The sequence below is a fragment of the Elephas maximus genome, chromosome 5, assembly GCF_024166365.1.
Source record: "Elephas maximus indicus isolate mEleMax1 chromosome 5, mEleMax1 primary haplotype, whole genome shotgun sequence".
NCBI lineage: Eukaryota > Metazoa > Chordata > Mammalia > Proboscidea > Elephantidae > Elephas > Elephas maximus.
In genome coordinates this window covers 158,896,015-158,917,935 of record NC_064823.1, presented here as the reverse complement: position 1 = coordinate 158,917,935, position 21,921 = coordinate 158,896,015, and the positions used below count along the sequence as shown (strand labels likewise).

The following is a 21,921-nucleotide window of genomic DNA, read 5'->3' as shown; positions in this document are numbered from 1 at the left end:
TTAGTCAGAGACCAAGATAATCGTGTTGGCGACGTGCCTTCTGGCCAAGGAGGAAAGCAGATACATAAATGCAACAGAACAAAAGTGAGGTTCCCTTGACGCTCCTGTCTGCAAAAATTCAGGGACAGGTTGAAGCCTCTGGAATATAGCAGACTGACCACTGGCCAGCCTGTCCCCAACATTCAGCTCCCCTGGCCCAGCCGTCCCGTCCTTCCATGTCACTCTCAGGCTGCAGGAGCGGATACAGGGGAGGGTGGCAGAGAGGGTCAGGAGCACAGCTTGCCCCATGGAGCAGGAGTCCAGGACAGAACGGGCAGGTGGGAAGGGCCCAATCTGGGCCCGGGAGGTGTGCTCCTTGGCCACTAACAGGGAGCAGGGAGGAGCTGGGCCTGTGTGTCGGCTGCATCCTGGTCACTGGGCAGGGGGCCTACTGGCCGGATGAGGCCCCGGAGGGCCCAGAGGACGGCAAAGGCCAGGCGCAGGAGCAGGCGCAGGAGCAGGAAGGCAAAGGGCACGGTGACCTGCATGAGGTGGAAGATGGCCGTGCTGAAGCGGCGCAGGAAGCAGGTGGAGGCGAAGGCCAGCAGGCTCGCACAGGGGTAGAGGGCCAGCTTGGCAAACATGAGTGCGTGCTCCTGGCCACCGAAGCGCGCTGACGGGTGCAGGGCCTCCCGCTCGTGCAGCAGGGCCGCGGTCCATGTGGCGAACTGGAAGATGCTGGCGAAGAAGATGATAATGCAGCTGACGCGGATGCTCTCGAGCTCCTCGTGCGGCTGCTGCGCCAGCGCCGATGTCCGCTGGTAGGCCAGTGGCAGGCCGCCCACGAAGGCCAGCGCCAGCGTGTTGAGCAGGCCCATGGCCCGCGTGGCCCTGCGCACGTGCAGGAAGAGCGAGTGGTGGGCGAACCAGAGCAGGCCCACCGTGGCAAAGGAGCCGAAGTAGGCCAGGAATTGCGGCCCGAAGACGCCCAGGGCTGCAACGAGGCTGCCGTGGAACTGCTCCTCCACATCCTTGGGCTCCGGGACGTTGTCCTCGCTGGGGACAGCAAACAGATGGTGTTGGCGCCAACCTCCCCGCAGGTCGCGTGGGGAGGCCCTGCCATGGTGCAGGTGGGCGCCTGGCTGGTGAGTGGCCACGGGCACCTCTCTGGCCCGGTCAGTGTGTCTCTCTGTGCACCTGCTTGGGCAGGCCCTGCCTCTGGGGCAAGGTGACCTGTGGGGGGTCTCTGCTCTGTTTCCACATCCCCTGTGGCTGCTCTCACAACCTGCCTCCAGATGGCATGGTCCCGGCAGACCTGTGGTTTTCACTCCGGGCGGGGGGGGGGTGCGGTCTGTGCAAATGCAGATTCCTGGGCCCTTGCCCAGGGTGGGACCAGGAGTGTGCATTGCCAGCAAGCGTCCATTTCCAGGCACCGCAGACCTGGCTGCACCTGCCCCGTGGAGAAGATCACTTAAACCATCGTTCGATGGAGCAAGTCAGAAAACCTGCAACTGGTTCCAGTCAGCCATCCAGGTCAAAACGTATAAAATGTCTGCAACTATGTGCATCCACGGAGTGGACACGGACTGCGGTGTTTCTAAGCAGCCAGCACGGCACTCCATGTTCTCCAAAAAGCTGGACCACCTGCATGCAGGTGTTTGCCTCAGGGAGACCCTGGGTGCGGCGGGGGGGCTCGAGCTGGAGTGTGCCCTGAGGGCCTTCTGAAGCCTTGGGCCTAAAGCTCAGGTTTGAGGGGCGGCATGCGGGGAGGGGGATGCAGGCAGAGCTGGGGGAGGTGGCAGTGGCGACACCTCCACCAGCTCCCAGACCCCGTGGCGGCTTCGAAAGGGCACAAAGGGGAAACCTGGCCGGTGTGGGGGGCAGACTCCCTCCTAGGCTGAGGGAAGAACACGCCCCCTGGGAGCCCCTAACCAGGGGTAGGTCATCCAGCCAGAGTGGCCCTGGTTGTAGAGCAAAAGCAAGGCAGATCCTTCTGAATGTTTTTAAATCCAGACCTTAAAGATCCAGTACCGATGAGGATGTACTTTCATTTTTAAAAAACTCCACAAATCACAGACGTAAAAAGCTACCGAGAGAGACTCAGGGGCCTCAGACTATTAAATGATCAGATACCAAACCCGTTGCTGTCGAGTCGGTTTCGACTCAGCAACCCTACAGGACAGAGTAGGACTGCTCTGTAGGGTCCCCAGGGCTGTCGTCTTTATGGAAGCAGGCTGCTGTATCTTTCTCCTGAAGATATGGAATATAAAATCCGAGTGTTTCACCAACTAAAGGAGCATATGGAAACACGGCTAAGGGACAGAAGGTTACTAGGGAAGACAGATGATTTGGAAAAAAAAACCAGATAAAACATTTACAAATAAAAACGTGATAATTAAAAAGTAGAAATTTCACAGACGTTAAGTGGCGGATCAGGCTCCACGGGAGGGAAAACTGGAGGAGGAAGAATGTGGGCCCTGAAGATGTGACTCAGAAGATGCCAGGAGGGGACCGGGGAGGCTCTGCTGGTGGCTGTCTGGGAGGAGGTGAGGGAGGCGTCTCCCTGCACCCCCACCTGCCGGCCCTCTGGGCAGTGCTGTGCTCCCTGGGGGGGGCTGGACATATACTCTGCACTCAGGCCACCCACTCCCATGGGGAGCCCTGGGCACCTGAGGGAGGGCAGAGCCTGAAAGGCTACCTCAGCCGCCTTTCTGGGTGGACGGTCGTCCCACTGTAGGCTGGCAGCCCACAGCTCAGAGCTGCTCACTTCAGATGAGGCAGGCTGTGGGTGAGCCCTGGTGGGGGAGGACCCAGGGCTGCCCTGCTTCCCACCCCAGCCTTTGTATGCCGGGTCCTACCAGATGTCCAAGATGAGGAGGGTGGCCACGATGGCATAGACGCCGTCGCTGAAGGCCTCCACGCGCTCCTTGCTGAGGGGCTCATGCAGGTCAAAAGTGAAGAACTCCAGGCTCTGGGCAGGTGGTTCCCCTGGGCCTGACATGAAAGGAGAAGGTGCTGTGTGGACAGCTCCACCACCTCCGTGCTCATCCCAAGAGGCTGGGCCCGCACCCTGTGGGCTGGGCTCCGAGGGGTGGTGTGGGGTGGGGAGGACATCCAGGTCGATCTGCCCAGAGCCAGGACTCAGCGCAACCTAGCCACTGAGGAGGGGCAGCCTTGGCCTCACCAAGTGTGCGAGCCTCTCTACACTCAACGGTTCATGGACACAGCACACTAGAGGCCCATGCAGTCACCTCCCTCCACTGGACCGCCCACCCGTGTCAGCCCCTCACAGACCAGCCTGCCCCACTTACCCAGGATCCTATCCTTGCACCAGCTGGCGGCCTTGCTGATGTAGGGAAGGAAGATGACCAACGCCATCAGCAGGTAAGACTGTGCACAGAGACACGGCAGCATTAACAGGGTGGGTCCCAGCCCCCACCCACCCAGGACCCACCAGGAATCCTACCTGGAAACGCTCTGCTTGGAAGGGAGGGACAGTTCAAAGAACAAAAGAAAAGGTAAACTGGACATTGTCAGAATGTGAAGCTCCCGCACATGAGAGCGCACTACCGGAGAGTGAGGGGAGAGCCCACAGGATGGGCCAGAATGTTTGCAAAACACGGATCTGATGAGGGCCTGACGATAGTAACCAGGTGCCGGAGACTCCAACTCATGGCACCATCATGCGTGTCAGAGCAAAACTATGCTCCACAAGGTTTCCGGTGGCTGATTTTTTGGAAGTAGGTCGCCAGGCCTTTTTACTGAGGTGCTTCTGGATGGACTCGAACCACCCACCTTTTAGTTAGCAGGCGAGCATACTAACCATTTGCACCACCCAGAAACTCCCGATAAGGGCCTAGTATGCAGAATTTATAGCTTGTAACTCAACAACAAAAAGACAAACGACGTAGGAAAGACAGGCCAAGGATGTCAACCGGCATTTCTCCAAAGAAAATCCACAAACGGCCAAGAACCATGTAAAAAGACACTCAACATCATTAATCGTTAGGGGAATGAGAATCAAAACCACAATGAGATACCACTTCGTACCCCCAGGACAGCTATGGTAAAAAAAAAAACCTCACAAAACAGAAAGCATTAGTGAGGATGTAGAGAAACGGGAATCCTGTGCGCGGCTGCTGGAGGTGCAGCCGCCGTGAAAACGCGGTGGTTCCTCCACAATGTACCCAGAATCGCCATCTGACCCGGCAGTTCGCTTCCAGGTAGGCACCCGAGAGGCCTGAAAGCAGGGACTCGGGGCCTTGTGCACGGGTTCATCGCAGCACTGTTTACGGTAGCCAAAAGGCGAAAACAGCCCCAGTGGCCGTCAACTCGGGGGCGGCAGCTTTTTGTCTACCTGCAGGCCCGGTGAGGAAACAACGTTCCATGCCTGCGCAAGTCAGCCGTTTGCAAACACGTGGGGACGAGCAGACCTTGGCTTTTTCTGCTCAGCTGCCCTGGCTCTCCCTAAGCTGTGCTGGCGGACCTGACAGAGCTGGGAGCTTTGAGGTGAGACTGCCCTGGGCCTGCCGTTCTCAGGGCAGGTGCACGCTGCGTGCTCATCCCTTCGTTTCTGTGGCACTCACGCGGTACTGGGCCTGTTGCCGTCGAGTCGACGCTACAGGACACAGTAGAACTGCACCACAGGGTTTCCAAGGAGCAGCCGCTGGATTTGAACTGCCAACCTTTTAGTTAGCAGCTGAGCTCTTAACCCCTGCACCACCAGGGGCCACTCTCATGGCAAGCATCCACTTTAGCCCACCTCCCCTCATCACTGAGCATGGCAGTCCCTCATCCTGTGCGGTGGCTCCCGCCACTTGGGCCTCCTGTCAACAGCGGGGTCTTCCCTTTGTCTCAGTTTTTTCTCCTTCTCCAGGTCCTTCTTCTGATTCTGGAACCTTCCTTTCGTTCCCTCCTCTTTCATAGTGACTCACTGTCCAGGTGTATTTCTAGCACAGGCAGAGCTCACCTGCCTGTACTCCCCTACCCCCTGTGCTGACCCTGGGCTGGTCAGTTCCTCTGGCTGCTATGGCCACCCGCCCCCCGCCCCCCGCCACTGTCAGAGGCAACGGCTGCTCTGACCACTCCACCACCAGCTGTGTATGTGGTCCTGGTGCCCTCTGTGCAGGCTGCTCTGACCACTCCACCACCAGCTGTGTGTGTGTGTGTGTGTGTGTGTGTCCTCCTGGCACACCTGCACATAGGTTCCTCTTTCTTGACTCTCCTGGTGTCCTTGTTTTCTGTTCTAGTCCCTTTACAGCTTCACCAGTCTCGGGGTCAACACTGGATGAGTCCTGCTTTGTCTGGGAAAAGGGAACTGATGCCCCTCTCCTCTAAGCAGGTTCATTTCTTTGCTCCGGGTACTCACAGGCCTCCAGAAGCAGGAACCGCAGTTCCTCACTCTGTGCCAAGTGGCGTCAGCACTGGGGGTCCTGGGGGTCTTCAGATGGAGCAGCCCTGACCTGCCAATTGTCTGTCTGCCACCCCTGAATATCTGTAGAGCGGGTGGGCCTGTCCCCAAGGGTCCTGACGCCCATGCCCCTGTACCCAGGTCCCCACGCCCTGGTCCCCACGCCCAGGCCCCCACACCCTGGTCCCCATGCCCAGTCCCCCACACCCAGGCCCCCACGCCCTGGTCCCCACGCCCAGGCCCCCACGCCCAGGCCCCCATGCCTGACAGTGTCCCTGGGACAGCTCCTCCTCTGGTGAGCCCCCCCAGCCCGTGCCTGCAGCACCTTCCTAGCAGTAGGAGGAGACTCACCACAGGGAAGAAGAACAGGGAGAAGAGGGCAGCAGCGAAGCACAGGGCAGGACCACGGAGGACGAGGCCCAGGATGTGCTGCCGGAAGGCGGCTTTGTGGGCGGAGCACGCGATCTGTTGGTTCAGGAGGTGCGGGTAGTGAAATGCATACCCCACAATCACCGCCTGTGGGAAGAAGCTAGCTGCAGAGCCTGACAGCCCACCACCCAGTGCCCCCACTTCCTCTACCCACACGTGCCTGGAGAAGTTGGCACCTCGGGTGCTCCTGGCAGCCCGGGGCTTTCCTGTGGGGCAGAGAGGGTGGAAAGGGGCCCCCAATCTGGTTCTGAGGCCTGCATGTGGGGTCTCAGGGGTCTTGCTAAGCCACCTTCCTCCACGTGCTCACCCCGGCAGGAGCCCGGAGCTCTGCGTGTGTGGCGGGCCTCCCTGTGCACCTGGAGACCCCAGACCATCCCAGTTTACCCTCCCGACGCCCCCACAGGGCGCATCTCCAGGTGGACCCCCCTGCATGCTACGGCAGGGGCACCCTACCATCCCTGCTTCACCTGCTATTCTGCTTGGCTTATAGCAGGTGCCACAGTCTATGTGGGCACATATGGGGAACGTGGGCTCCACCAGGGCAGGAATGCATGGGGAGACCGGCAGACCCGGGCATCTGACCTGCGCAGCTGTGGTGGTAAGCGCGCGCACACGCTCACGTGCACACTCACACAGAACGCAAACTGGGCCTTCTACCTGATTGAGTCTGATGGTGATTACATACTCATTCACACGCAGGAATGCACACACACACACGCTGGAATGCGCACACATGCACACGCACACACACACGGCGCAGACCTGGGCCTCCTACCTGAGCAAGCCCGATAGTGATCACGCACGCACAGAACAAGAAGATACCCAGAGGCACGTCAGGGAAGGTCACCATTAAGGAAAACTGCAGGGCAGAAAGGAAAACTGCAAGGCTTTGGGAAAGGGAAGTGGGGAGCAAGTGAGCCTCCCAGCCTCCCTGTCTCGGGCTGTGCACTTTTTAGCTGCAATGCTGCCACAACGTGGGGACACCAGGCCACCGGGGTCCCTGGACAGATGCCCACTAGGCAGCCAGAGCTCGGGGAGGGACAGAGGGAGTGTCTGTAGGGATGGGACAGGGTCTGTATGGGGAGGAGAGCTGCTGGCCTCTGTGCACACCTCCTTCCAGGGGAGCCAATTCCACTAAATGCTTTAGGCCTTTCAAGAGGAACTATCACTAAATTCCCCAAGCACCCCCATCCCCAATACCGGGTGAAGCACAGCCCTGTGCCCTTGGACCAGCGCTGTCCATCCGAATCAGGGCTTTAGGCTGGCACAGGCGTGAGCAGTGGCAGGTAAGTGGGCCCAGGCGCTGGGGGGTAAGCCTGGGGCAGCAGAGGGCTGTGGGCTCAGGGGCCAGGTGGTAAGCTCCTCCTTATGAGTCCCTCCCCAGCCCAAGCCCTGTGGTCTCTGCCCAGAAGCTCCTAGAAGCCCCGCCTCCTACCCCGAGAGCCCCCACTCCCTTCTCTCAGGCATCCCTGACTGCTAGCTCCGAGGGACCCTGATCTCTCTCTCTCCCACACAGCGAGGACTCCCCCTTCTCCTGGGTTGGTCTGAGAGTCCCAAGGGTGGGTGTCTCAGGTTCTGAGTCGTTGCACCTGGTGGAGGACGGGTTAGAGCCTGGGGTGGGTTTAGGGGAAGCCTTCTAGGAACAGGACGTTACTCACTGTGTAGGGCAGGAAAGTGATGGTCATCATGCAGGCCTGGAAGGAAGGAAGGCAGGCCCCTCCAGGCCACTGCGCAGAGCCCTGGAGGCCACGCAGAGCCAGACAGGCCGGGGCTGGCAAATGTCAGTCTGACGCCACCATCCACCCCCCTAAACCCAATCAGATAGGAGAGGGAGGGCGCATCTTTCCAGCCTCTTCACACCTGGAGGCCAGGCAGCAGCAAATGCGGCTCACACTTGAGTCTCTGGTTACACCCGAGCGCTCCCAATGACCCGGGTGCCCCAGACACCCCACACAGCCAATCCCCCTGCGTGCCCCTAACGCCTTGGGCGCCCCCGACACCAAGCATGCCCGAGGCCCCTCGTATCCCTGCTGCCCCACGTTTGTTTGGGCTGGAGGCCCAAGAGGGGAGGCGTGTCTGAGGAGCTCCTAGACATGATCCAGACTCTGGCCCCGCTGAACCTCTGAGCAGCGCAGGAAGCGAGCCTGCTGCCTTTCACTCCTCCTTGGAAGGTTACAGTGACAAAATCATGTTCCACAAACGACAGGAAAAACTCACCAAGTTGAGCAAGGCAAGTATATCATCTATTTTCCCAATGACCTGGAACAGTCTACACAATTTAATGGAGAAAAAAACAACGGATAAGATGTGTCGTCAGTAAAACACAGTCCTAATGAAATACACGCATGTTCCCCAGCATTTTCTCATTAAAACATCATTTAAAAATGTTATTTGTTTTGAAACTTAAGAAATACTGAAAATGCACAGAAGGAAATAGCGACAGCACAGATTAACGCTCCCTAGAAATAACCGCCGTTAATGCTTTCACACACTTCTCCCGTCAGGTGTCTCCTAACTGAGGCTCGCTGCTTTAAATGGACTCAGGACAACGTGCAGGACACATGTATGTGATTTCAACGTGTTGGAGCAGACTTGCTACTGACTGCCACGCCGAAGCCGGCCGGCCCAGCTCTGCCTCCCAAGCTCTGTCCTCTCCCCCCGTGTCTGGCTGTCAGGGGCAGGCCTGTCCCGAGAGGGAAGGGCTGGCTGTGGGGTCCCATGGCAGGGGGTACCCTCCAGGAGGCTGGGCACCCCAACTGGGAGGGCTGCACCTCTAAGTCGAACATCCTGGACACATCTTCTCCAGAAGGCTGAGCTCCATCATGCAACAAACAAAGCTGTGTTTCCCCACTGCCTTTCCTGTCCACCTTTGGGGACAGCATACATCACACCTGTTGGAACTATCACTTATGGAGAGACAGTTCATACCAACACAGCAGACTTCAACAGAACTGAACACGGAACTCTGCACGTTGACAGGAAGCGGAAGCAGGGCACTCAGGACCAGCTCGGGGAGTGGGACACAAAAATCCCCCTCCTAGCTCGGGTTCACTCCAGCCCAACAATGCAGCCCTGGAAGCCCTGGGCGGTGTGTGAATGGGCCGTGCAGGGCGAGCGCTGTTGCTATGGGCTGTGACTCCAGGGAGGGGAACAGCAGGTGGTAGTTACTGAGACGTGATGCGTGCTGACAGTTCCCAGCCCTATCTGCCCTGCCTTGCCCAGTTCTCCCGTAAGTTCTAGGAGGTGGCAATCCGGCTGCCCTGTGTTACATACAGAGCAAGCTGGCAGGTGGCAGTGCTGGGAGCCCGGCCTGGTTTGTCCAGCCCAGACTCAGCAATGCCTGCTGCCTCCTGATGCCTGTGCCAGCGTGCAAGGAGGGTGGCCACACGGCCAACTAATCCTCTCCTCCCTCCCTCCCAATGGCCACATGCCTACCTCGTCTACCCTCCTGATGGCAATGTGCCCACCTTGTCCTCTGAGACACTGGGGTGGCATGTCACCTGGTCTCTGCACAAATCCCTGGCACCGTGCCACAAGCGTTCGGTCCCAGCTGATGCAGTGACTACGGTGGCTCAGCGAGATCTCAGGTCTGCTGTCCTGGCTGACATGGTGACTGGGGTGGCTTAGCGAGGTCAGGGACCACGCTGCTCCTCAAGCCGTATCCCCAGCACCCACACAACACCTGCCACACAACCCCCAAAAATAAGGTGTTTTGACTTCAACACCTGGAAAGCACCACCCACTGTACCTGATGTGTGCCGTCCACGCCACAGTCACGAGCAGAAACGTCATCAGGTAAACAGCAATTTTGGTTGCTAGAAGCTTCCGCATGCTTGTGTCAAACTGCTGAATAAAGAAGAGCATTGCCCTCAGAGGGGGCCACCCTCAGCTCAGCAGCAGCTGCTTTGCTGGGGTACTGCCATGGGCCCTCCAGGAGACCCCAGCAGGAAACTCCAGGCGGAGGCCTGTGAAGGTCAGGGTGCGCCCACAGCACCGCACTCCTGGCCTTGCCTGTGCTGTGGCCCGAGCAGACCCTGGGTGCCCGCTCCTTGTCCTGGTTCAGACCCCTGCCCCCGGGGTTGCTATGAGAGGGGCCGCCCCTGCCCCCTCCCCTGCGTGCTGTGGTTTTCCTTCTGTACACTACCACCACGTGACCAGATGTGAGTGGTGTGCCCCATGCCAGCTCTGCGGGGGCCTGGCAAAGAGCAGGTCCTTGATGAAGATGCTCGAGTGAGCCGAGGGCAGCGCTCGGATGGCGGGGCTGTGGCCTCGTCTGATGCCTCCCTTCCCTGTCAGCTCAGGCAAGCCTCTTGCGCCCCCCCCGCCATGACAGATGGTTCAGATAATGACCCACAGTGGGGGGAGCAGGGCAGAGGGTGATCCCAGGGTGTACTAAGGAACAATTGTTATGTGGTTAGCTGCCACTGTGTCGGCTCCAACGCATGATGACTTTACGTACGACAAAACCCAACACTGCCTGGTCGTGTCACCATTTTGGCTACTGTGCCCATCTGAGGTCTCCCTCACCCTTGCTGGCCCTCCTCCAGCAGCTGATCCCTCCTGTTAACCTGTCCAAGCCAGCAAGCTGGGCGATGTTCTGCTGTGATCCGTAGGGTGGTCACTGACTACTTTTTGGAAGTAGCCTTTCTTCCTGGTCTGCTTAGCCTGGAAGCGCCAGTGACCTGCTCACCACGAGTGACCCTGCTGCTATTTGAAGTACCTGTGGCCTAGCTTCCAGCACTACGGCAACATGCCAATGAATGATGACAGGAAACAAAAAGCGTGATCAGTCTCACCAAAAAGATTCAAAGAAAAGAGGAGAGAAAATCACCATGCACAAAATACAAACACCTGGCATTGGAACACCAAGGTGGGGAGGTGGTGGACTCCCTCTTCCTGCTGCTGACAGACACTCTGCTTCCACCCCTCAGCTTCCAACCAAAGAATGGGAGAAAGTACTTGGAGGGGGAAGCCGCCCTCCTACCTCCTCCACTGAGGAGGACGAGCCCAGCAGGTCTTCTCCCTGCACCATCGTGAGGCAGCCCTGCATCCACTGGGTTAGTCTGGATGTGTGAGCAGGAGAAGGGCCAGGGGCAGACGTCCTCAGGACCAGGGAGGCCGCCTGGCCCACCAAACTCTCATCACACAAGTAGGAAGGGCACAGTCAGAGCTCTTGTCAGCTCTGGTTCTCGTGACACACTTGAGATGGGGCAGTTAAACAGCCCCTGGCCAAGCCACTGTCATCTGCTGCCTGGATTTCAGCAAAGGCTGCCTACCTGGGTCTCCGACAAGGCAGGCAGCGTGAAGCCTCCCCACAAAGCTCAGGTACAACCCATCTCGTCTCAGCTTAACGTCCTCCAAGAGCCCTGGTCAGTCTGAGTAAAAACCAACGTCCAAGTACAACCCATCTCATCTCAGCTCAGTGTCCTCCAAGAGCCCCAGTCAATCTAAGTAAAAACCAACATCCAGGTACAACCATCGCAGCTCAGCTCAATGTCCTCCGAGAGCCCTGGTCAGTCTGAGTAAAAACCAACATCCAGGTACAACCCACCTCGTCTCACTCAGCTCAACGTCTCCAGGGGGTCAGTCTGAGTAAAAAACCAACGTCCAGGTACAACCCACCTCGTCTCACTCAGATCAACGTCTCCAGGGGGTCAGTCTGAGTAAAAAACCAACGTCCAGGTACAACCCACCTCGTCTCACTCAGCTCAACGTCTCCAGGGGGTCAGTCTGAGTAAAAAAGCCAACGTCCAGGTACAACCCACCTCGTCTCACTCAGCTCAACGTCTCCAGGGGGTCAGTCTGAGTAAAAACCAACATCCAGGTACAACCCACCTCGTCTCACTCAGCTCAACGTCTCCAGGGGGTCAGTCTGAGTAAAAAACCAACGTCCAGGTACAACCCACCTTGTCTCACTCAGCTCAACGTCTCCAGGGGGTCAGTCTGAGTAAAAACCAACATCCAGGTACAACCCACCTCGTCTCACTCTAGCTCTACGTCTCCAGGGGGTCAGTCTGAGTAAAACACCAACGTCCAGGTACAACCCGTCTCATCTCAGCTTGATGCCCTCCAACAGCCCTAGTCAGTCTGTGTAAAAGCCAGTGTCCCTGTGATTGCGTCCTGTCACACTACGGGGACACACTGTCTCCCAGGGCCCCTGCACTGGCCTTCCTGCTGCCCCATTGAACGTTCTTTTCCTGAGAGGGCACTTCCCCCGGGCCGCCTGCTCCTCCCAGTGGAGACTGGACGCAGTTCTTCTGTGTGGCTGTCCCTGGTCTTCCTGTGGACAACAGTGGGTCAGCGGTCCCCAGCACCCCGCCCTGCGGCCGCCGGCCTGCCCTCCAGGCTTGCCCCACTGAAACAGCAGCTCCCTGAGAACAGGGATTCTTGCGTGCTGTTCAACGTGTCGCTTTGAGGACTAAGGTGCCCCTGACCCAGGCCACGGTCTTTTCAATCGCCTTATGTACATACAAAAGAAGGACAATGAAAAAAGACAGAAGAATTGACGCATCTGAACTGGGGTGTTGGCAAAGAATGTTGAATGGACTGCGGGAAGAACAAGAGTCTGTCTGAGAAGAAATATGATCAGAACACTCCTCAGAAGAGAGGATGGTGAGACTGTGACTTGCTTACCTGGGACACATCAACAGGAAAGACCAATGGCTAGAAAAGGACGTTGTGCTTGGTAAAGTAGAGGGTCATAGAAAACGAGGGAAACCCTCTGTGAGATGGGTTGACACAGGGCTGCGACAATGGACTCAAACGTAGCAACGGCCATGGAGATGGTGTGGGACCATGGGGCATCTTGTTCTGGTGTACATAAGGTTGCCAAGAGTCAGAGGTGACTGGACGGCAGCTAACAACATGTGTCCAGGACTCGGAACAGTGACCACTAAGGGCCCTCAGTGACCATCTGCTAATGAGTAAACAAGGAGCAGCAGAGGGCGCATACAGCACGTTGCCTGGAGAACCAATTCCAAAATAACACGAAAAAAGGCATACCGGAAGCGCATGTGAGATCGGAGACACAACCTGGGCCTGCCAGAGCCCCCTTCACTGTGCACGCCAGCCATGCCCTCAACGGGCCCACAGGCACAAGGGAGACGCAGGGAGGGACAACACGAAGACCTTACCCTTGAAATCGTGAGAAGGGACCTTGTGGTTCCTGAACCAAAACTCCAGATAGAAAACCAACTGCTCTACTGTCTTCATCGGTTCTTTACTGGCCCGTAGGCCTGTCTTGGGAGCCCAATGCTTCAGCTACTTCAGACGTCTTCCGCTGAGAGAGCCCCTGTTGGCATCACTGCATTTTCAGCCTTCACTGGCTTTCGTGTTGTTTTTCACAAAACGGAACAAGGACAGCCCCATCAGCCCACTCTGTAAGGAGGTGCTCATCACTCCAACAGGCTCCTGACAAAGCACACAGGCTTTTAATTCTTCCCATGACCAGGCCAATTTCAGTGGACTGTCTTCTCTGAACAAGTTTCCACAGAGCACAGGAAACTTGCTCTGAGCTCAGAGCGCTCTCTGTGAACCAACTAGGATAGGCAGACAAAAGACTATGCGATAAAAGTTCTATCTCCAAAAAGATGATAAGGAAGTTTGTGAGCTTTAGCCCTGAAGGGCTTTCTTAGCTCTAACTACTAACCAAGCCCCATGTGCCTTTTCACGTTATATCCAGGGCACCTAACGCCGGCCTACGACCATGCTGGCCATCCTGACGGTGAGGGTCCTGTGGCCAGAACCTCCGCGCTCTGCTGGTACTGGATACACCTCTACGTCATGGGCCCTTTGGGAAGGCCCCTGCTCCTCAGCAGGCAGCAGCTGGAATGCGGCTTCCCAAGCAGTCCCTGGCAGCACCTTCTCTTGGCAGCCAGGCCCCCTCTGGGGCGGGGCAGGAGCTGGTCTGGAACAACAGAACTTAGAACGAATGACCCTGTATCGTACTTCCTGTCGGTGCTGCGGGGAGCCTCGAGCACTGGGCCCGGTGGCTTTCCTGTGTGCCCGGTGGGCTCCACCTTGCATTCAGATTTCTCATCAAAATTCCTTGAAAAATACTGCTGTCACCTTCCACAGATGGAAACACCAAAGTTAACGCAGCTCATGCCACCTGCCAGCGTCACCCAGGCATAAGGGGCTGGGACGAGAGCCCAGGCCTTCGAAGACCTCAGGTGCTCAAGGCTGCTGGCTTGGCTTTGAGCATGCCCGCTTCTTCACACCTCCGCACCACAGCACTCAGGGCCGGGTGATGATGCTGGCACTCACGAGCCAGAACACTTCATGACACACACACGAGTGTGCTCACATACATGCATATACACGCACACACACGTGATCACACGTATGCACACAGATGCACACACGTGTGCATTCACTTGAATTCACACATGTGCACAGCTGTCCGGGGATTTCCAAATGTCTTCAGAAATCATGTTCTGCTTCTAAGATGCTAGGTGATGCAACTGAACTTAGAAAAATTCCAATAAAGCCAACTGTAAATGGAAACGTTTTAAAAACTCCACCTGCCCACCAGCCTCTACGATAAAGACCCACACGTTCCCTACAGGTGCAGGTGGAGGTGTCCCCCCTCCCCCCCAGACCCGTGGGGCGTGCTGTGCCACCTGCCCACAGTGTGCACCCACTGAGGACCGACCACGCAGGCGCTGCTTTCCCGCCCCAGGGAGCTCACCTCATGGAGGAACACAACTCCCGAGTGACCTCTGTCTAGAACCCAACCCTGGAGACAAAGACTGCACATCAACAAGGCGGCCACAGATGCGCTCTCACAGCCTTTGCTTTCTACGTGTCCTGTACGGCTCAGCACAAGGGAGCTGCCTGCATTCTTTGCTCATCCCGTGTGCCATGCCCCAGGCCTGTGTCACATCACAGCTTCTCTGGGAACTGCTATTAGGCTGGCCTGGGAGCCCCCACAGCCCCGGACCGTGGCCATGCGGTGCAACGGGTTCCTGTATGTGGCCCTTTGCCTCTGTTCTTCCGAAAAATCAGCTAGAGATTTTTCTCCTATGCCCTGAGGTGCTACCTTTGCCCTGCTTTCTATCCCAGATGATTTGTTACCTTCCTCCCAGTTGATTGACATGTCCTGGATAAGTTGTAACCAACTTGGTTTGATACTTTTTTTTGGCCCTGGGCTGCCGCCTACCCTGTGACTGGCCTTTTTACACACCTTGCAGGGATTGGTCAATATGCCTACGCAAACGAAGTGATTATAGACCATAAAAACAAAGTTACTACAGTCTACTATGCAAATGAAATACCAAGAGCCTACCAAAAGAGGATTGGTCAGTTCATGGCTCTGGTGGGAGGGCCATGCCTTGAAATTAACTAGGCGGTTGTACACTGAAGCAGTCAACCTCACAGAGGTTAGTCAGACAGAAACAAGCAGCAGGAAGAAGCAGAGAGAGAAGGCAAGAAACCTCCTAAAGGAGCTGTAACGTGGGTCAAGGGCTGTAATACTGAAGGTGGAGACAGACAGCAGGGCCAGGAGGAGCCTGTCCTGAGGGGGCGAACAAGAGGCTTACATGGCTGAGGTCCTGAGAGAGCTGTTCTGCACTGAAGAAGACTCTACCTACGTGCTTCCTGATCCAGAGTTGTACCGTGCTTCGTAACAAACCACTTAACTGAAGGATCATCTGTGAGTTCTGTGTGGCCATTTCAACAGATTATGGAACCCAGGAGAGAAGCAGAGACTATCAAGGGAGGGACAGCTGGTGTCAGAATTGGTAAAGAGGTTGGAGAGTGGAGGTGGGTCTGACCTCCACCTCACAAGGATCAGCTTTGGGCTGCTCTTGGTCATTATCCCTCCTCAAGTCAGACAGCTTTGGACACTATAATTACTGCCACGATTTTATAGGCCACCCCCTTCCCCTGTGACAGTGGGCCTGGGTCTGGCACACGACCCACCAGGACAGGGGCTGAGGGTGGTGATGACACTGAGGGAAAAAGCACCAGCCCCCTCGTCCTGTCCCTCCGGATGAGGTGCGTACCCGAGTGGGGGTTCCCCTCAGGCCCCTGTGCCTCTGAAGACATATGGGACAGGCTTGTCTGACCCAAAGCAGTCCTGGGTCCCCCAAATGGAACCAGGTCAGAGACCAATCATGGCCAGGTCTCTGGACCCTCACCACCAGAGGCTACGTAGAGGACAGTGGTTCTTAAGTACCTCTTCCGGGTAGATCTTCGTGTGGGTCACAGGCAGGATCTGTGAGAGCAAAGAGACAAGAAGCATTTCTGGGGCTTGCATCAACCTCTCTAACCCCAGCACTGTCCAGGACTCTGGCCAGCATGGGGCTGTCCCGTGAGCTGCCTGAGGGTCCCAGAATGCTGCAGAGACCTGGGTTGGGGTCTAAGGTGGGCTGCTTCAACAGGGCATGGCTGGGGTGAGCTGGGGCCTGCTGCACGCCAGGAGATCAGGGCAGCCCCCACACTGACCATGACAGTGGCAATGATGGACAGCAGCGCATCACTGAAGCTCAGCATGCGGTGGGAGGACTGGAGCCCATCGCCGGCATCCTCGTCCCCCTGCACATCCAGCGATGGCTCTGGGGTCTGGAGCCCAGCCATGGTGGGGCTGCTGCCCGGCAAACACGCAGGCCTGGAAGGAAACATGCAGAGCTGAGAGAGAGGGGCACTCGATTCCTGCTCTGTCACCCTGGTGAGGGCTGGGGCGGTGGGGCCGGGAGGGGAGCAGCTATCCTGGGCCGGGGCTCTGCTGTAGCTGAACTGCCCTGGCCTCTTCCCTCCTATCTCCTAGCCTCTGGGCTAAGGTGACAGCAGTGTCAGGCTCCTCCCCCGCCCTGTCCCTGTTGGGCCCTGTGATCTGAGCAGGGACAAGCTCCCTGTACCTCAACTTCCTCCTGAGGAGACAGAAGCAGGGGAGGCACACGGGACATCGTGAGTGCATGTGCACAGTGTTACCATGCTTGTTACTGACCAGGGAAGCAACCCAAACCGACACTGCTGCTCTTAGATGCGTTCATCTTAAATGTGGGAGAAAGGAGCAGGGGTGCCCTATCGACCCCGGTTCACAAAGGGCCTCGGGGTAGCCTGGATGCTCTGTGTGCACCTTCCTGCAGCATTTCCCATAAGGGGCCGCACTCTAACTGTGGGCTTTGGGGAAATCGAGGCACTGCACCACGAAGCAGCTCCGACACCTGGTCCCCACGCCAGCGCGGGGCTTTCTCGAGCCTTCCACTGGCAGCAGGTGTCCTGAGTGTCAGCCCACCTGTGGGAGCCAGGCTGGGCTGCTACTGGGGCCGAGATGCAGACCCAGAGATAGGTTAGCCCCCTGGGCCTGGCTCTCTTAGCACAGGGCTCTCTGGACCAGCACCATGACAACTTTGTTGAAGAAGGAAGGACGCAACAGGTCCTTTGACAAGAAACTGAGGTTCTGAGAGGCCAGGCTACCTGCCCAAGGTCATAGAACTCTGAACTCAGTTCTCTTCCCACAGATGTGGTCACCAGGGCGAGCCCCGCTCCACCCTGGCACAGACATGGTAACCAGAGTGAGCCTTCCCCCCACAGATGTGGTCACCAGGGTGAACTCTTCCCCAAAGACATGGCCACCATGGAACAAGCCCCTCCTCAGACATGGTTGCTGGGATAAGCCCCACCCCCCCAGACATGGTCACCACACAGCAAGCCCCTCCACAGATATGGTCACCACAGGATGAGCCTCCCCCACACTGGGGCAATCCCCCCAACCCCAGACGCGTCACAGGGAAGCCACCCACAGATATGGTCACCAGAGCAAGCCTCCCCCCACAGACGTGGTCACCAGGGCAAGCCCCTTTATATAGTCCTCCCTTGCCCACTTGGGCAGTGGCAGTTATCTGTGCCAGCCCAGCCTTGGCTAAGTGCACCTTCTCTCTTAGTTGGCACTTATGTTATCACTGGGGCAGGTCTATAAAGTCCTGGGGTACGAGGGACAAACCCAGCTTCTACATTACATTCCAGGTTGGAAGAATAGGAAGGTACCCCTTGTGACATCTACCTGAACCCCACCTGTCTCCAAGCACAGATTCTGTGAGCACCCACAAGGTGCTGTGGCAGCCAGTGTTCAGTAGAGCTCAGTATACAGTTTTCCCAAGGGGCTCAACTACACTGGAGCACAGGAAGCGAGTGCTCCTGACTGAGATAAGGGGGCAGAGGGGACTATAGGAATGCCGGTGAGGGTGCTGTGAAACTCCACAGAGAAAGACGTCAGAGGCCCGAGGCTGGAGAGATTGTGAAAGAAGTTTCTAGAGGCCTGAAGTTCTCGGGGCGGGGGGGTTAAGATGCTGATTTTAGCTTTTGGATCCATTTTTAAGAATCAACAAAGACTCTGTAAGAGGGGTTGCAACCTCAAATGCCTACGGTAGCCAGGCAGGTGGCATAAAGTGAGCCAGGTAGGGTCTGCGAGCCACTGACCATGTCCCACCTGGAAGGAGCTACTGTTAGCTATTGTCAGATCAGCCTCCATTGTGACTACAGTGTTTTCATTGGCTGAAATTTTGGAACTAAACCACCAGGCCTTTCTTCCTTGTCTTAGTCTGGAAGCTCTGCTGAAACCTGTTCAGCATCATAGCAGCACACAAGCCTCCGCTGTGCTCAAGGTGCATTAAAAAGCATTGGCCAGGAATAACCTGAGTTTCCAGCCTGAAAGGCAACTGGTGACACACAGGATTATGGGTCCAACACTGCCTGATTTGATTTCCCTACAGAAGTGGGAAAACCGGATTTTTAAAACTTAAATTCCCCATCCTTTAAACGTTAGCAACTAATTCACTTTTACAAACCACAGTACAGGCCAAAAACCCCACAAAACCAAGAGCGAAATCTCTGAGCCCATTTGCTCTCCTTCCTCTAACCACAAGTCACCCTTTCACCCCCCAAATGCTCATCACGAACCCTTCCAACTGCTCCTTGAGAAACTTGCTTTTGCCTGCAAAGTGTCACCTTGTGGACGGGCCTCGTGGTCACAGGGGCAGCTCTGGCAGGGTTGTGGTTGCCCAGGGTGGCTCCAAGATTATCGGTCACTGCCCTGGCCCAGGCTACGATCTTCCTCCACCTCGAAGCTGCCCGGGTGCTGGGGCCGGGTGAGCAAATTAACGTCGGAGCGTCGGCAGAGCGACTGAGCTTACGAAGCAAAGATTAAAACGGTGAGTGCTTAATGCATACTAACTCCTCACGCCAACTCTTCCAGGTGGGAGCTGTTCGCTTCCCCACTTCGCAAGCGAGGTGCCATCGGGGGGGGGGGGGCATGGGTTCCACTCAGGGGATGGCGAAGAGCTTATTTCTACTGGAGTAACCTGAGGGTTCAATTAAAAAAAAAAAAAACCCCACTGCCCTCCAGTCGATTCCGACTCATAGCGACCCTAAAGGACAGAATAAAACTGCTCCGTAAGGCTGCCAAGGAGCGGCTGGTGGATTCGAGCTGCCAACCTTTTGCTTAGCAACCGTAGCTCTTAGCCACTGCCCCACCAGGGCTCCAACCTGAAGATTTTAAGTTCCCGCAAAACGCGCAATTTACCGCCTGCAAAAGCCCAGTGGGGGACGGTTAGGAGCTGGGCGGGAGACCAGTCCACCTGGGCGACTCCCCGCGCGTCTCCGCGGCGGACAGCACAGCGCCGCGAGCTCCGCTACCCAAAGCTCGTCCCGTGACGGGCACCGCCGCGCATGCGCGCCCCGACCGGCGCTCCTACGCATGCGTGTCCACTCTGCGCGGCGGAAGTGAGGCGCCGGCGTGCTTCCGGCTCCGTGCGCAGCCGGGGGGCTGGGCCGCGACGCCACGTGACGCGACGCGTTCTCCCGCGCTCCTACGTCACAGTGCCGGGGCGGAAGACTGTGGAGTTCCAGGCCGGCGGTTGCTAAGAGGACCTGGACTGAGCAGGAGCCTGAGCCTAGCCACTCGGGCTCCTCCGGGTTGCGCTTTCGCCGCTGTCATGTCGCTGCTACAGTCAGCACTCGACTTCTTGGCGGGCCCAGGCTCCCTGGGCAGTGCTGCCGGCCGCGACCAGAATGACTTCGTGGGGCAGACGGTGGAACTGGGCGAGCTGCGGCTGCGGGTGCGGCGGGTCTTGGCCGAGGGTGAGGCCCCGGGTCATCGGCGGGGGCTCGGGGATGGAGGCCCCCTTCTAGGGCAAGGGGCTGGGCGTGGAGGGTCGTCGCCGGCAGGGTCTTCACTGGGAGAGGCGTGGGACGGGGTGGGTCCGGGAGTCACCGCCGGGGCGCGGGTCCTGGCGCCGGGAGGGTGTTGCGCCCGGAGGCGTGGGTCCGGGCCGGCCTCGGAAAGTCGCGCCCGGGGGGCGTGGGTCGAGGCTTAGGGATGATAGCCGCCCCCGGGGGTCATAGGTCTAGGCCGACCCGGTGGGGACGGTCGTCGTCGGGGATGTGAATGGGTCGAGGTCGGCCTACGGAAATCACATCGGGGTCGTGGGTCGGTCCGTCCTGGAGAGGGTCTCCTCTGGGGTCATAGGTCGGGTGAGTCTGGGAAAGTCACCACTAGAGGCCTGAGTCAAGGCTTGGGAGGAGGGGGTCATCGCCCTAGCGTCCTAGGTCTGAGCCAGCCTGGTAAGAGGGTCACCGCCTCCATGGTTGGCCGGCCTAGGGAAGCCACCGCCAGTGGTGTGGGTCAGGCCACCTCCAGGTGACTGCAGGTGTAGAGGTGGGATCTTGGGTTGGATATTTCTTTGCCAGAGGTATGGGGTCAGGGTGGGGCAAGGTAGTCTTAACTGAAGGTGTGGGACTGACCTGGAGCTGGAGGGTCCTCCTCAGGGCCTGGGAGCCAAGCTGTGACAGCAGGGGGAAGATGGGGGGCAGGCAGGGAGCTTGGGGCAGAGGCCACAGTGGATCGGTGGGGCTGGAATCTGGAGGTGAGAAGTATGGCTAGACCATACATTACTTCACATCTAGTCCATGGTTTGATGGTGTGGGGGCCAAGGACTCCACTTCTGGACATCAGGGGCTGGCTGTTCCGAATTCTCAGGGACTTCAAAGTTGATTACGGCCGCTGATGAGCCTGTCACCCTCCTGGGTGTTCAGAGAGGGTAGACAGTGCCGTGCCCCTTTATCCCGGGGTTTCTCCTTACAACCTGAGTGTTTCTCTTGCTCCTGGGCATTTTATTTGTCCATGGTTGCATGTGAATGACAGGAAGCAGAGCCAGGGGTTATAAGCTGGACAGCACCTCGCAGGTTGGACAGGACAGTCCACTTAGGTATTTTCAGCACAATCTTTAGTCAGTTGTGTTTCTGCATGCTATTTTTAGCTTCCTGAATGTCTTCTGCCTTCCTCACACAGAACTTATCATTACATCAGTGCTGTCCTGTTCACTGTTCTTGATTTTGCTTGCATTTTGTCTAGGGGTGCCCACAGGAGTGTACTGGTTTCACGTGTTGTGAAGTTTACCAGCTAAACACAATTGACTTTGGTGCAGGTGCTAAAACACAGTGTCAACCTGCTGTACTAGCACCAGGAGAGGGGGTGAAGCCACACGTAGACTAAGCCCTCATCCGGTCCTCTGTGGGGCTAGAGGCTCTCATGGCAGGAAACCTGGCTGATTGTTCTGATGTCACCATTCCAAAACTGGTGATAGCATCCCTAGATATTTTCCCCCACTGTGATCAGAAAACACATCTCGGGAATGATTTGGTGAGAAAACCTCTGCTACTGTTCTGCAGTGAGCTCTTCTCTCACGTCTGCTAGGCCAGCAAGAGTTTCCCCAGACTGATTCAGTTATTCTGAAAAGACGAGGCAAGTATCTTGGTTCTTTAAGAAGTTCTTAAGCGTACAGGATGTGGTTTCTGCTCTTGCGGAACTTAAGGTAAGACACATGCTCCAGTGACTGAGGAATGACCCGAGGCATAGAAAAAGCCATGGGAGCGGTGCAGACAGCACACAGGATCCAAGAGTGATGGCAGAGGCATCCGGTAAGGAGCCCAGCAGACAGCAGGTGCGCTTGCCCTGCAAGCCTTGAAGGGTGGATGTGCCCAGATGGGAGGGAGGGAGGCTGCACCCCTGCCTGGTGCAGGGGCAGGGGAGAGAGTGGAAATTGCAGATGAGAGGTGGACAGTTGTCCCTTCTGGCAGGAGGCAAAGGCTAGGTAAAGAAG

At 57.2% G+C, this 21,921-nt stretch overlaps 2 protein-coding genes across 12 annotated transcripts in view; one reads left to right on the top strand and one right to left on the bottom strand.

Annotated features, from left to right (window-relative positions):
- Window positions 1–29: 29 nt before the first annotated feature.
- TMEM175 (transmembrane protein 175) lies at window positions 30–19,477 on the bottom strand. 9 transcript variants are annotated; one of them, XM_049886543.1, is made up of 12 exons: window positions 19,344–19,477; window positions 18,770–18,949; window positions 16,265–16,427; window positions 15,996–16,034; window positions 9,567–9,664; window positions 8,036–8,087; window positions 7,477–7,512; window positions 6,594–6,677; window positions 5,741–5,905; window positions 3,291–3,369; window positions 2,838–2,973; window positions 30–1,035 (listed from the first exon to the last, which is right to left on the bottom strand). In XM_049886543.1, the coding sequence occupies exons 3-12, from the start codon at window positions 16,394–16,396 to the stop codon at window positions 363–365; spliced, it is 1,494 nt and encodes a 497-aa protein (XP_049742500.1). In that variant the 5' UTR covers window positions 16,397–16,427; window positions 18,770–18,949; window positions 19,344–19,477; the 3' UTR covers window positions 30–362. The 9 variants fall into 9 exon arrangements, with proteins under 9 accessions (XP_049742500.1, XP_049742502.1, XP_049742504.1 ...); XM_049886545.1 differs by having other exon boundaries at window positions 18,770–18,944; XM_049886547.1 differs by having other exon boundaries at window positions 18,770–18,899.
- Window positions 19,478–19,612: 135 nt separating this feature from the next.
- The window catches only part of GAK (cyclin G associated kinase), a 123,445-nt gene continuing 121,136 nt past the window's right edge, over window positions 19,613–21,921 (top strand). For 2 of the 3 annotated variants that reach the window (XM_049886518.1, XM_049886517.1), the window contains exon 1: window positions 19,614–19,900. In XM_049886518.1, the coding sequence (XP_049742475.1) occupies window positions 19,756–19,900 (145 nt within the window). In that variant the 5' untranslated portion in view covers window positions 19,614–19,755. Of the gene's footprint in view, window positions 19,901–21,921 lie in introns of all 3 variants that reach the window. The other variant, XM_049886519.1, reaches the window with a different exon arrangement.